General features: G+C 58.7%; 4 protein-coding genes across 4 annotated transcripts; all 4 read left to right on the forward strand.

The window, feature by feature from the left end:
- The first annotated feature begins 1,466 nt into the window (after positions 1–1,466).
- Positions 1,467–3,983, forward strand: CDEST_14372 (Putative major facilitator, sugar transporter, major facilitator superfamily). The gene is made up of 5 exons (XM_062930528.1): positions 1,467–1,849; positions 1,955–2,345; positions 2,485–3,200; positions 3,281–3,417; positions 3,518–3,983. The coding sequence occupies exons 1-5, from the start codon at positions 1,558–1,560 to the stop codon at positions 3,653–3,655; spliced, it is 1,674 nt and encodes a 557-aa protein (XP_062786579.1). The 5' UTR covers positions 1,467–1,557; the 3' UTR covers positions 3,656–3,983.
- A 3,167-nt stretch (positions 3,984–7,150) lies between these two features.
- On the forward strand, positions 7,151–8,519 carry CDEST_14373 (uncharacterized protein; the record flags this gene model as incomplete). The annotated part of the gene is made up of 3 exons (XM_062930529.1): positions 7,151–7,259; positions 8,009–8,178; positions 8,208–8,519. The coding sequence occupies 3 exons, from the start codon at positions 7,151–7,153 to the stop codon at positions 8,517–8,519; spliced, it is 591 nt and encodes a 196-aa protein (XP_062786580.1).
- A 586-nt stretch (positions 8,520–9,105) lies between these two features.
- On the forward strand, positions 9,106–11,889 carry CDEST_14374 (Putative glycoside hydrolase superfamily). The gene has a single exon (XM_062930530.1). It carries the CDS (start codon positions 9,344–9,346, stop codon positions 11,549–11,551), a length of 2,208 nt encoding a protein of 735 aa, XP_062786581.1. The 5' UTR covers positions 9,106–9,343; the 3' UTR covers positions 11,552–11,889.
- A 221-nt stretch (positions 11,890–12,110) lies between these two features.
- CDEST_14375 (Putative quinoprotein amine dehydrogenase, beta chain) lies at positions 12,111–13,977 on the forward strand. The gene is made up of 2 exons (XM_062930531.1): positions 12,111–12,827; positions 12,956–13,977. Exons 1-2 carry the CDS (start codon positions 12,306–12,308, stop codon positions 13,625–13,627), a joined length of 1,194 nt encoding a protein of 397 aa, XP_062786582.1. The 5' UTR covers positions 12,111–12,305; the 3' UTR covers positions 13,628–13,977.
- Positions 13,978–14,005: the final 28 nt, after the last annotated feature.

Here is a 14,005-nt window from a genome sequence, read left to right on the forward strand (position 1 = left end):
GTCACAAGTGTTCTTTCTCCCCATCACATTCCATTTCCCCCTTGAATCTCAATTCCCGCGACAGCAGAAGCTCCCCCAATGACCGCCAAGCGTTTAACAGCAGGGGGGGGGAGAGCTGCTGGGTACGGAGTACAAGGACCGCAAGACTTTCCAGTACTGCGCCGCACGACCGATCAGCCAACCCCATCCACCTCCGAGAGTTGGGCCGCGTGCCATAGGGCGACCTGGAAGAGCGGCCCGGACGAGAATGTGGTGAGTCGTGACACGCTGGACAGGATAGGTCGCGTCGGGATGGCCTCCGTGAGGAAAAGGAAGGCAAGGCAAGAATTGGCTTGCACTTCAAGCTTTTACGGACGGCGCTTGGCTCCTCCCACGCGCACACCCTCCATTCGGCAATGTTTTATTCCCTGAGAAAAGGGGGAGGGGGGAGTTCGCGCCTGTTTCAGCCCGGCCTTGTGACGATGAGACTTGGAGGAGAAGAAATATTCACGCGTTCGAGGACTTTGGTGTCCCAATGTTCTCTGTTGACGGCCCGGCGTCCTCACCCCCCCCTCTACCCTCCTCTCCTCTCCCTCTGTTGAACCTGAGAGGACCCTACCAAGAAGAACTTGCGGGGAGGAGGGGGCCATGATACATAGTAGCGTCTGCAACCCGCAACCCCGGGGCGCGAATCCGGGGGCGCAAGTCCCGCGGCCCGTTTGGTGAACACGGGGGACTGGTTTCCTCGTCCCGTCTGCTGGCGTCTCTTTGTACGATGCTGTTGTCCCAGCATTCCCATCTTCACAACGAGATGGATGCGCGCCGGAGATATGCCACGCTCGTCTCTGCGGGCTCGAGTGCTCCACACACACACTCTCGACGTGATTGAGGGCATCTACTCCTACGCGAGGCCCTCGCATTGCTGCTGTGAAAGCCACTAGTCAGCCCAGCCATAGACAGACAACCCATGTGGATGAAGCCCTACTGCTATTATTGCCACTGTTACTACCACCACCTCTACTGCTCCTGATGTTCCTGATATCCCCCCCCCCTAAAGTGCTGACCCCAGTCCTCGCTTCCGCCACGAGGCCAACCAGCTCCCTCTCCCCGGAACCCCAGCTTCTCGATCCCGGCCGACACCGCACGGCACGAGGATGTGTGGCGCCGTGTGGGTGGTCTGGAGGAAGGTCACCCTCTCGAGGGCGCACGGCGAGGACACGGCGAGAGGCACACCGCGTTCACCCCCTTACCTAGGCACAGGGCCGGCTACCCGCCATTCCGCATCTTGGGACGGTTTGTTCCTGCGTTCCCTTTTGGGATCGGCCTTGAGGAGGGTTGAGAGGGCGTTGAGAGGGCGTGATCCCGGAGACGAATCACCAGGTCTTTTTTGGAAAATGGGAAGCAAACACAGAATAGGAAAACAAAAATCATAAAGTCAACCATCATCCCCCCGTGTTCCCATTCTTCTTTTTCTCTTCGTCACCCATCTCATACACCTCTCCCCCCGACCCTCTCCCTCTCTGTGTCACCACGCCCTGGTCTTATACTGTGCCACCGGCTCACGGAGAACCATCCAAGATGGCCGCCACCACCACCCACGACGCCCACGATGAGAAGGACCTCAGCGTCCACGAGGCGAAGCAGCCGGCCGTCGTCATCACCAAGACGGCCATCGGTGACGAGGCCTTCCAGCAGGCGATGCTGAAGGAGCCGCCTTCCTGGTTCGGCAACCCCATCATCATCCCGGCCATCATGGTCGCCTTCTGCTGCTCGACGACCAACGGCTACGACGGCTCGCTATTCGGCACGCTGCTGTCCAACGATGATTTCAAGGACTTCTTTGGCGTCGAAAACAAGGGAATCGCAGCTGGTAGGTCCCCCCTTCCCCCTCCACTTATACCTCCTATCCCACGATACCATGAGAGCACAAAGGGACCTGATATCAAGGACAAACCCAATAAACTAACACCACCAGGCATCGTCACCGCCATGTACCAGATCGGCAGCGTCGTCTCGATCCCCTTCGTCGGCCCCGCCATCGACACCTGGGGCCGCCGCGTCGGCATGTTCCTCGGCTCCCTCATCATCATCATCGGCGTCATCATCCAGATCACCTGCATCCAGACCGGCAGCGTCAACCAGTTCATGGCCGGCCGCTTCTTCCTCGGCTTCGGCGTCCAGATCGCCGCCGCCGCCGGCCCCATCTACGTCGTCGAGGTCGCCCACCCGGCCCACCGCGGCGTCTGCGGCGGTCTCTACAACGTCATGTGGCCCGTCGGCGCCCTCGTTGCCAGCAGTGCTGCCCGCGGCGCCCTCGACCTCGGCGGCTCCACGAGCTGGGCCATCCCCGTCGGTCTCCAGGCCATGTAAGTCCTCCAAAGAAGAAGCCTCTCTTCCTCCCCATCCCTCCCCGCCTCCAACCCCCCGCCCCCAACTCTTAATTCCTCTTTCTCTTGGGGATATGATGGCTGACATGTGGCGGCGGCGTTCTTTCCCCCCCTCCAGGTTCCCCGGCATCATCCTCCTCGGCTCCCTTTTCCTCCCCGAGTCCCCCCGCTGGCTCTACACCAACAACAAGCGCGAGGAGGCCCGGCAGATCCTCAGCCGCCTCCACGCGCGCGGCAACAGCGACAGCGAGTGGGTCAAGCTCCAGATCAACGAGTATGAGGAGTTCCTCGAGCTCGAGGGCTCCGACAAGAAGTGGTGGGACTACCGCGCTCTCTTCAAGAACCGCGCCTCCTTCTACCGCCTCACCTGCAACTGTCTCGTCTCGTGCTTCGGCCAGTGGGCCGGCAACGGCATCGTCTCCTACTTCCTCAGCGCCTTCCTCGACACCGCCGGCATCCGCGGCGACTCGACCCAGATGAACGTCCAGATGGGCATGAACGCCATCCAGATCGTCTTCGCCGCCGCCGGCGCCTCCATCGTCGACGGCGTCGGCCGCCGGCCCATGCTCATCGTCGTCAACATCGTCTGCGGCCTCTGCTGGATCGGCGTCATCGTCCCGGCCTCCATCGCCAACATCGTCGACATGGACGACAAGGACGCCGCCGCCGCCATCAACCCCAACGTCTCCCGCGCCATGCTGGCCTGGGTCTACATCTTCCAGATCTGCTACTCCGCCGGCTGGACCCCGATGCAGGCCCTGTACCCGGTCGAGGTCCTCAGCTACGAGATCCGAGCCAAGGGCATGGCCTTCAGCGGTCTCTTCACCAACTTCGGTAAGCAAAGCACCCGTCAAAGTCGTCCGAGTAATAACATGTTCCGATTTCAAATTCTCTAACATCTTCCTCTCTCTCAGCCCTTCTCTCCAACCAGTTTGGTGTCCCCGTCGCCCTCGAAGACATCCAGTGGAGGACTTACATCGTCTTCTGCGTCTGGTGCTTCGTCCAGGCCGGCATCCTCTACTTCCTCGTCCCCGAGACCAAGAACCGCACTGTAAGTTTTGGGCCCCCGTTTCGTTCCCTAAAGAACAGCCAAAAGAAAAAAAAAAAAAGACCACACCCGCTGACCATTGCCACCCCTACCCACCTCACAGCTCGAGGAGCTCGACATCATCTTCTCGTCCCCCAACCCCGTCAAGGCCTCCACGGCCAAGAAGCACTACGAGGTCGACGCCAGTGCCAACATCGTCCATGTGGAGGGCAGCACCGGCCACGATACCAGAGAGGTCTAGGGATGCCACCTCCACGCGCCCTCGATTGCCCTCCCCCATTTTTTTCATGTCTTCATCTTGATATCCGACATTCGTTTTGTTTCGAGTTCCCGGGGGGAGGGATGGGCAGAATGAAAAGAGCCCGTGCAGCAGCACTACTACTGCAGCAGCAGCAGCAGCAGCAGCTGCAGCAGCAAAAACCTTTAATATCTCCCACGAGGGTCACCGTTCTTTTTTTCCTTCATCACTTTGGAATTTGTGTCTTTCCGTTCCGCGGGGGTTCGCCTTCTCATGGAGTAACCTGACGGGACGGGAGGGGCAGATAATAGCCAGGGGCGGAGGAGCACGCCTGGATAATACTAATAAAAACGCGATCACGCTACGATGTCACCGTGAAAACGATGTTTTGTATACATGACAGCCATCTTCTTTCCCTTACAGTGCCGACCTATAAGCTCCAAGTGACCGCCGCCATACTAATTGAAATCTCCCACAAGCAATCTGTAAAGAGATTAAGTTCGAGACTCCTCTTCCTGAATGAATATGACGTCGAAAACAGTCAAGTAAATCCCAATTCAAGCCTCCTGTTCCCTGCCCACAGCATCTGGGCCAGCCCACTTGCCCACCAAATGACTCCGCTTACTGTTTACCACCAGGAGAAATCCACTAAAGGGCTTATGTTGACGGGTAATGCCCTTTGAACTTCAGCTGATATCACGGGCTGGCCAGGCGGTCACGCACTTCACCTCATCCACGACCCCCCCCCCCCCCCCCCCCCCCCCCTCCAGGGGCCCAGCCAGCGGAACGAAAGGAACCCCACGAATGGGACCTGACGCGCGCCGCCTTGGCGCGCCGAATGCAGCAGCCGGACCAAACGGGCCGCCATCGTGAAAGGATGCGGCGCGGAAGGCCCAGCTCCTGGCCATCCCTCCTTCTCGGACGCCAAGGGCGAAAGAGCGCGGCGGGGACCCTGCATGCCTCCGTGGATTCTTTGAGCTGCGCCGCCAGATTGCCTTTATAAGCCGTCCACTGACTAGTTTATTCGTGTTCACTTGGGCGATGTTATGTGGTGGCATATGGATATGGTAACTCTCAACCCAGTGTGATCGGACGCCCTTCCTCCCTGGGCTCCAGTGCTTCTGATATGATATCCACAAGCGACGAGCAACAGAAGCCGGATTCGGTAATACTCTCGTGCCATTTATGGATTCCCTAAGCTTAGCCGTTGCCATTTGGCTCGACTGGCCCGCCTCGAAAAGCACATTGAGTCGCAGGGCCACAGGTATGCATCCGAAATTGAACATAGACTCTACCTTTAACGGTATTCCCGTCAGCCACCGCACTTGGCAGGCAGACTCAAAGACGGCAGCCAGGTCATTTCGTCGGAAGACGGAAAGATTGGGGCCGACAGAACGCAGCCGGCCACAATCACAGCTGTTTGCAGTGATGAACTCAGCAGCATCATAGCCACCAACTTGAGCATCACATTCGACTGGCATTCTATACGGCCATTTCAACTCACGCATCACGCTCGTCAATCGACTCATGGAGACGCCAGCTGGGCTGAGTCATCAGGAGTCGATCAAGTGCCCACCTAGCGTGCCGCTGCCAATTGAAGCTTGTTCGTCTTGAGAGGCAATACTGCATAAGGTATGTGGATGGCAAGATGTGGGCGGTATCGATTTAGGCTCTTTCTCGGAGAACCGATCTATTTCTGGGCGGAAGAGAGGGGAGGGTTGCATGTTGGATCGCCCTGTTGCTGTGTCGCCTGACTCGCCGATACGGGTCTCAGGGCCAGCAGTTAGGGGATCCTAGAGGTTCATAGGGACGGGCTGTCCGTTGGCTGTTACACAACCGACGACAGACGACTGACTGATGGATGTGACAGACGGCACCTGGCAGGACTGACAAAGCTGGGGTGCATGCGGGAAGAAGGCGTTCATGACAGGAGCAGCGGGCGGATGTGTGGCGTCGGAGCTGAAGTGTCAGTGAATGAGAGGCTAATGAGTGAGGAGGCAATGAGTGGAGAGTCAGTAAGTAAGAGGCTTAATGAGTGTGCGAGTGAAGCGCCAGTGAGTGAGAGGCGCGGTCTGGCCGTGCGCAGGGCTGCAAGCAGCAAATTGCGTCGTCGCATCAGCTCGCCCCAAGACGGCTGAGGGCCGTTCAGGGCAATTGTCGAGAGTCGAAAAGAGTGACATGTTGGCCCGAAAGAGGAACCGGGTTGAAAGCCGGCTCAGGCGATTTGGTGATGTCATGCGCTGACATGGATCAGCGTTGCAGGGCAGGGGCGGGTTCGACTTGGTTGTGCCTCAGCGTGCTTCACGTAGGTTAACCCTCCAAGTAGGGGAGTGCACCGTTGTTGAGTTCGCAGACGGGACGGCAGTGCGAGAGGATATGGGACGATGAAACAATGAGACGATGAGACGATGAGACGACGACGAGACTCGAGACTCAAGGGGGTGGTCCCTGGCGGCCGCGAGGGTTTCGGGGGTCGGGCATGTTTCTTATTTGAGACTGGAGCTGTGGATGGTTTATGGGAAATTGACAATGGACGAAGGGGGATGGGATGGCAGTTTCTGAATTGCACTGATGGATGGACGATGTCAGGCGGGAGGGAAAAGTCAATGGCGGGCAATTGAATTTGAGGTGGTTGGACAGAGGTTGGTTGGTTGGTTGTGGATGATGGTGATGATGAGGATGGTGAGGATGATGATGGTGATGATGATGATGAACGGGGCGGTTGGTGGTGGAGAGTGTCATGATGGAGTTTCTGTCTGCTTTGGTAGAGGGCCGGTCGATCACCGTTACTCGGCGCCTCTTTCTTCTCTTTATTTGTGCGAATATCCGTACGGTCGGCCCGTTGTACTCGTACAGGTGGCTGACGGCTGTCGGCCTTACCGTTCGTGGACTTGTTGCATGACGATCGTGGGGGAATGGGTCAGCAAGGGGAAAGAGCGGCGGAGGAGCAAAGGGAGGAGAAGGGGGGGGGAGAGGGAAAAAAAGAAAGAGAATATGAAAAGGTGAGCAGCGGGAGTACATGCAATTCTGACAACGGTCGGGTTTCGTGGGAATTGCGGCGCAGTTACACTTAAAAAGAGGAGGCCCGGGAGGGGAAGGCGTCTCGGCTGACGGCGTCGCTCAGCCAACCACGGGCGGACCAGGAGATCCATAAGAAAAGCAAAAACGGGGCAGGCGCCGACGGTCACAAGGTTTGCCCAGTTTGTTTTGGCAGGGGCGATGGAGGGGGGCGAGACTCGAGAGGTCCAGGGCCCCCATTGAAGAAACAAACTTGGAACTCAGCGCTGTCAGTCAGTCAGTCACTCACTCACTCAAGCTGTTACTCACTCTCACTCAAGCTGTTACTTTCACTCAAGGCTGTCGCTCACTCTAGCTCTCACTTTTACAGATTATCCCTCACTTACAAACAAGCATAGATGATACCAGCGAGGGAAAAAGAACCGCCCGAGAAACAATGGCTCTGTCAAGGTCAGACGGCTGCTTTCGGGAATTTACACAATGGGCCGCGGTCTGCCGCTGCAATACTTGGTGGAGGTGACGCCGCCTCCCCCAGAACGGCACTCGGCCCCAAGGGCCAGGGCACCCAGGTCAGCCAAGCACGGCCTAGGTACCTCGTCCCCAAGATTCCCGTGCAGAGGTACAAGGCTGGGTGGGTTCCCGGCATCCGCTGTTGTCTGGTGGTCACTGCGGCACCCACCAAAGAGGCAATTGTCAATTGTCAGTTGGGGCGGGCAATATTTTGACTTTCTCTCTGCTGTGTTGACGGAGGAAAGAGTGGTGCATCCGCATGGATGGTGGTATTGTTTTTCCTGCCTTCCTTCTTTCTCTAGTGTTTCTTGGGCAGGAAGTGGTGCATCCGTACTTTACTCAGAAGTGTATCTGTACCTGTACCTGGCATGGAGCAGTCGTCACGGTACGTATACACACACCACCTGATGCTTGTCCTGCCACTGAAGGAAGGAAGGGATGGGTTGCGGATGCGCATACGTAGGTCGGGGATGGCCTGGATGGATGGATGGAAGGGAAACAACGGCCTCCCTTGCTCCATCTGCTTTGCGTCTTGCCTTGTGCCTTGTGTGTGTGTTTGTGTGTTTTTGCCCAGACCTCAGTTGCTTCCTTCCGCCCTCGAGGTCCTTCCAATTTGTCTCACACACGCCCTCGCTTCCTTCTATCCTTCCTCAGGTATAGAGACCTATTCTATTGCAGCTCCAGGTCGTCGACTTTCTTCATCTCGACTGCTGCATCTCGCATCTCTCGTCTGTCCCCATCCGCTCCCGCTTCCGCACCCCCCGTCGCCGACTCTGCCCGCTGCGCCGGTGACGGGTCCGAACCACGACCGACAGACACCCAACCCAGCCAAGGAGAAGCTGGAAGCTGGACGCAGGAAGCAGCCCCCAATAGTCAAGCCCAAGATCCAAGATCCAAGATCCAAGCCACACTCCAACGTGCAATGCAACCTTAGCGTCGTCCACTGCCACCACGCAACACCGCAACACCGCAGCACCGCTACGCTGCGTTTTGTCCTCGTCCCTCTTCTCTTCCCTTCCTTTCCAAGGCTTTCTCACCTTTTTCAATCCTCGCCTCGTCCTCGTCGACAACTCCGACCGGTTCTCTCGTTCCCCGTACCACCTCCCGGGGACCCTCGACCGTTTCGACTCGACCGAATCGACGACCCCTCGGCTCCCACTACGCACCCCGCGGGCGATCAACCCACAAGTCTCTCGCCTTCGTCGACGGGATACGAGCAACCGTAACGCAACGCCAGACAAGCGAGCCGCACCGCGCTACCAAATACGAATTCCTGGCCAGGCACCGCCGCTGCGGGCGAAACATCCCAAAACACCCTGTCCACCCTTTTGGCGCCTAACCTCGCCCGGTGCCAGTGGCGTACGCCCAAAAAGCTCACTCACTACTGACAGACCTGGCTGAACCGACTCCGTTGAAACCTCTCTCTTGTGTTTTCTCTCCTTCTCCCTCTCCTCCTCCGTCCCTCGAACCGCTTTCGACCCGGTTCGTCGCAATAGGGGTTCCAAGACAACGTCTTGCTGCGCCCGGCAGTGTGTCACTTTTTTGCATCCACGACTGTCGCGCCTCCTATTGCCTCTACAGGCCCATCCATCGCCTGCCCACCAACACGAGCACACGCACACACGAAGGACCTCGTGTCCGTTGCGCGCCTTACCGCAGTCAAAACCCCCGAGAGCCGGACTAGTCCCTGGTAATTTGCTGACGTCGCCTGCCTGTCGTCCTCGCATCTTTACTTCAAGTCGCCCGGCGACCTGCTGTGCACCGAGGTCAGTGAGTCTTGTTTTTACTTCTGTGTCCGCCTCGCCTCCGGCAACTCTCCGTCCCAACCGCCCTCTCCTCGTCGCTTGCTTGCCGTCGCTGGAATGGCCAGACGAAAATGATCACAAAGCGCTTGCACTAAGAACCACCCGCTCACAATTAAACAGTCTTCGATCCGAGACATTCAAGATTGCACCCGCATTCTTTTCCCCGACGCTCTCGCCATAGCCAGTCCCATCCCAGCTCGACAACCTTCACCTCTTCGACGTCCCTCTTTTTCTCCAGCCCCTCTCTCGTCTACACTCGTCAGGAGAAAGGCCTTGTTGGCTGTTAGTCGGTCAACAATTCAACCCACGAGGGTTGCGAGACGTTCACTCTAATCCCGCCTGCCCACGACTCCGAATCATGCCGCGATACGACTTCGACGACGGCACTGCCGAGCGTGAGCCTCTGGACAATGCTTATCGCTCTCATACCCCTAACCCCCCCGAACACTATCAGGACAACCACTATCACAATGACGCGCCCCAACCCTACTACCCAGAACAGGACCCGAGACCGCAGCAGTATCCCGACGCTCATGCCGACCCCAGCTTCAACCACCTGAGGGCAGAGCGGCGGAACGATCGCCAAGGTCCACCACCAGCTGCCGTGGGAGCCGTCGGAGGGGCCGCTGCTGCTGGCTACGCCGCTCACGCCGTTTCGCCTATCGATGCCACTCCCCAAGTCCCGCCTCATCGTGACTGGGGCCCCGACCGCTATGCACCTGCGCCGCAGCCCAACCTCAACCCTAACATCACCCCCGGCGCAGACAACTTCAGCGACACGGCATCCGGAGGCATGGCCGGCATCGCCTACACGGTCGCCGAGCGTAACGCGAGGGAGAGCGGAATCGATGCCATGAGAAATGTCGGCCAGGCGCCGCCTCAAGCACGAGGCCAGTTCCAGCAGCCACCAAACGCTCCCCCACAAGCCTACAACCAACCCCGAGGCGATGCCTACGAAATGACGGCCGCCCCGCGCCCATACCCAGGCAGTCTCCCGGACCGTGACTCACACTCGAGCTTGACTGCCCTGGGAGGCGCAGGTGCATCACCAGCCAGACTATCGCCGGCCTCAAGTCCGTACGGCTTCAACGACTACTACAACGACAACCCGTACTACCAGAGACACCCTGGCCATCTCGGTGTTGTGGATCCCAACTCGATCGCGGACGACGGCGATGACGGCTTGGAATATGGACGGAGCAGGAGCGGACGCAACTCGATGCTTAGCCTGTCTAACAGCGACCGTACGGGAAGAAGCAAGGGTGCTGCAGCAGGCGCAGCCGCCGCAGGCGGCGCTGCCGCTACCGGTCTCATGGCGAGCCGCAATGTCAGCGGATACTACGACCCAAAAGACGTGGCCACAGGCTACCAGAACGGCAGCGCCGTCGACCTTGGAGGACAGGAGAAGTCGGAATGGCTCAGGAACGAGAAGAAATCAGGCAAGAAGTGGAAGATCTGCATCATTGTAGGCGTCGTCCTCGTCATCATCGGCGCCATCACCGGCGGCATCGTTGGCGGCCTTGTCTCGCGGAGCAACCGAGAAGGCGGTTCAAGTAAATCAGGCCAAGGCCAATCAGCCGACGACGACAAGAGCTCCAACGGCGACCTGAATATTAACAGCTCTGAGATCAAGGAGCTCATGAACAACAAGCAACTGCACAAGGTCTTCCCCGGAATGGACTACACGCCCATCAACACCCAATACCCCGAATGTATCCACAACCCACCTTCGCAGAACAACATCACGCGCGATCTCGCGGTACTCAGCCAGCTCACCAACACGATCCGTCTGTACGGAACGGACTGCAACCAGACCCAGATGCTCATTCACTCGATCCAGCAACTCAAGATGGAGGACACGATCAAGATCTGGATGGGCGTCTGGCAGGACAAGAACACGACGACAAACGCGCGGCAGCTCGAACAGATGTGGGATATCCTCGACGTGTACGGCGACAAATACTTTGAGGGCGTCATCGTGGCCAACGAGATCCTGTTTCGACAGGAGATGACGGAGGCGGCGTTGGGCAACCTCCTCGCCGAGGTGCGGACGAATCTGACGGCCAAGGGACTGAGTCTACCAGTGGCCACGTCGGACCTTGGCGACGATTGGACGGCTTCGCTGGCGGCCAAGAGCGACTATATCATGGCCAACATCCACCCCTTCTTTTCGGGAACCAATGCCAACGACGCCGCCATGTGGACGTACGCCTTCTGGGAGAACCAGGCCGGCAGCTTTTTCAAGTCGGACAAGAAAAAGAATGTGATTGCCGAGGTCGGCTGGCCCACCAAGGGCGGCATGAACTGCGGCGACGGCACGGCTGTCAACTGCCCAACGCGCTCGGTCGCCGGTATCAGCGAGCTGAACGAGCTGCTCGACGAGTGGGTGTGTCCTGCGCTGGCCAACGGTACCAATTACTTTTGGTTCTCGGCGTTCGACGAGCCGTGGAAGATCAAGTTCAACGAGAAGAACAAGGAATGGGAGGACCAGTGGGGCCTGATGGACGTTAACCGCAACATCAAGTCTGGCGTCGTGATCCCAGACTGCGGCGGCAAGACAGTGTAAGGTCATGACTAGTAGTCTCTTCCCCCCCCCCCCCCCCCCCCCCATCTTTCATCTTTTCTTCTTTCTCATCAAGGATGGACGAGGCACGACGGGACAACGTCCGCCTCTCGTCTGGAGCGTGGCAGCACGCAGCAGCGGTGTACATGATGGAGTTAATTTCTGGAGTTGCGGACTCGAAGCATGCCCGGCTCTGATTGCCGCGGGCATCATGTTTATGATGTTTGATACCGTACATAACGTTGGTGATGATGGTCTGAGCGGGCGATTCCACACGTGTCATTGGTATTTGACGGAACCAGATGAATAGAATAGGTAAATCTACTGCCCCTGGTGCTTCGTGATGATGCAAGCCTTGATGCTGAATGTGGGGATCCGAGCAACCTCATCCGATACACGTGGCGTGGTGTGGTGGCCGTGACTGGGCTCTCGGCCTGCGTAATGCGTGATGCGCATGCGGGGAGGGGTGACACGGACGATGCGGGCCGGCGTGGGGAGCGGGGAGGGAGAGTGGCCAAAGACGTTTATCTCTCCGGCGTTTCCGGGGTGGGGGGTCTAAGGGTTTCTCGCAACTACACATCATCTCGAGCAACTCCACAGAACGAGATATTCTGCTGCCATCCCAGGGATTGCAGAGCACCGCCTGTTGAATACACGCATTGACGGTGTGCTCGAGAACCTCGACACCCAGAACAGAACGTCCGTCCCAGTCTTCGGTCGCAACAGACGTCTAGGCCGGCATTAGCCACTGCAGGGGATGCGATTCGTACCGTCCCAGGTCGTCCTCGCCTGCTCGTACGTCGTCGGCACGATTATCGCGAGAGGCACGAATACGATGGACGAGGGCAACCTGACGAGGCTACGTCCGGGGGTCCCGCTTGCGCCGGTGCCGCTTCCGCCGGCCGGGCCCGCGCGAGACGGGGCGGAGATTGTGAGGCAGCTGATGGGGCTGACGCGGGCTGGTATGAATGGCGGTGGTGGTGACGACGGCGGGAGCCGGTTGCGATTTGTGAAAAAGGTCGAGCTGGAGGGGGATGTGTGGGAGCCCGAGGGGATTGTGAGGCTGATGGGTGCCGGAGGAGACGACGACGACGACGAGCAGGAGAGGTTCTGGGTCTCGGCGGGGGAGTATACCGTCCCGACGGAGAAGTTCCCGGACGGGCGGTGGATCGACGGGACGGACCGGAGCGCCGGGGCCGGGTTTGCGCATTTCGTGGTGTTTGACGGCCGGGGGCGGCGGTTGGCGGACTGGGTCGTCTCAAAGGAAGGGGATGCCGAGGTGAGTTTTCCTTTCCTGAAAACACCAAAAAAAAAAAAAAAAAAAAAAAAGTCGTCTTCCGGTCCTTTTGGCCTGTATGAAGTGCAGGAAGTGAAGAAGGATGCTGACGAAGCCGGTTGAAAAAACAGTACCATAATGGTGGGCTTGACTATGACGGCCGGCACATCTGGGCGACGCTGTCGCAATACAGGCCCAACTCGACGGCGACGGTGGTGCGGGTCGACCCGGTTGACTTGCGGGTGGAGAGGGTTTTCCGCGTGGGGGACCACCAGGGGGGCGTTGTGCATGATGTCGAGACGGGGACGTTGACGACGCTGAGCTGGGGAGGGAGAGTGGCGAGGCGGTGGGATCTGAAGGGGGGTGACGGTGGTGGTGGTGGTGGTGGGAGAGAAGAGGAGCAGGTCCGGCTTGTTCACGGTGATGGTGTTGACAGCGGTACGGGATTCGACGTGCCGGAGGAGGTGATGGTCAACCCGTCGCACTGGATCGACTACCAGGACTGCAAGTCGCTGGGCCGCGTCGGGGGCCGGTCGCTGGCGCTGTGTTCGGGCATCGCGACCCTGGCGGCCGGGATCGAGGTCGGCGGGCTGGCGGTCGTGGACGTGGACGCTGGGATGACGCCGGTGTGGGAGATGCCGTTCATGGAGAGGACGACGACGGCAGCGGCGGGGGCTGCCCGCGGGGCACTGATGACGAAGAACCCAATGGACGTGGCGCTCGTCGGCGGCCGCGTGAGGTTGTACTTCGCGCCGGAGGAGGGAAGGGGCGCTGTTTTTGTGTACGAGGTCTGCGAGGGCTGAATCTGTGTGGCTGTTTTTCTGGCGGCTTTACGGTGGTCTCGGGCCAGGATCGTGAGCCCAGGGTGTGTGTAATAATGGCATGGATAACCGGTAGGCTTGCTCCGGCTGGTCTGCGTTCCATGATCACACGTCTGGGAGGGGGGTTTGACGAGACGGCTTGATAGCCGTGGCCCGGATGGTGCTGTAGTTGACGCGACAAAGACATGATGCTGTCAAACTTGGAACGCGGAACTCGTCAGGTTGCTTGGTCGCGATACCCCTCGTGCCCAGAAGGCCGTCACAAAGGGTTCAGGCCTCGTGACAGAACCGTCATCTGTTCTTATAAAGCAAGTCGCCAGCAAATATTAAGCAAGGGATCCCTGAATCAGACTATCGTCA

Source organism: Colletotrichum destructivum, chromosome 10, assembly GCF_034447905.1.
Source record: "Colletotrichum destructivum chromosome 10, complete sequence".
Taxonomy (NCBI): Eukaryota; Fungi; Ascomycota; class Sordariomycetes; order Glomerellales; family Glomerellaceae; genus Colletotrichum; species Colletotrichum destructivum.

What these genes read in the sequence shown, in the direction of transcription:
- CDEST_14372 (XM_062930528.1), top strand. Translation starts at nt 1,558, where the DNA reads ATGGCCGCCACCACCACCCACGACGCCCACGATGAGAAGGACCTCAGC. An exon ending in AAACAAGGGAATCGCAGCTG is followed by an intron (nt 1,850 to 1,954) that starts GTAGGTCCCCCC and finishes TAACACCACCAG; the next exon opens with GCATCGTCACCGCCATGTAC. An exon ending in CGGTCTCTTCACCAACTTCG is followed by an intron (nt 3,201 to 3,280) that starts GTAAGCAAAGCA and finishes CCTCTCTCTCAG; the next exon opens with CCCTTCTCTCCAACCAGTTT.
- CDEST_14374 (XM_062930530.1), top strand. Translation starts at nt 9,344, where the DNA reads ATGCCGCGATACGACTTCGACGACGGCACTGCCGAGCGTGAGCCTCTG.
- CDEST_14375 (XM_062930531.1), top strand. Translation starts at nt 12,306, where the DNA reads ATGCGATTCGTACCGTCCCAGGTCGTCCTCGCCTGCTCGTACGTCGTC. An exon ending in CAAAGGAAGGGGATGCCGAG is followed by an intron (nt 12,828 to 12,955) that starts GTGAGTTTTCCT and finishes TTGAAAAAACAG; the next exon opens with TACCATAATGGTGGGCTTGA.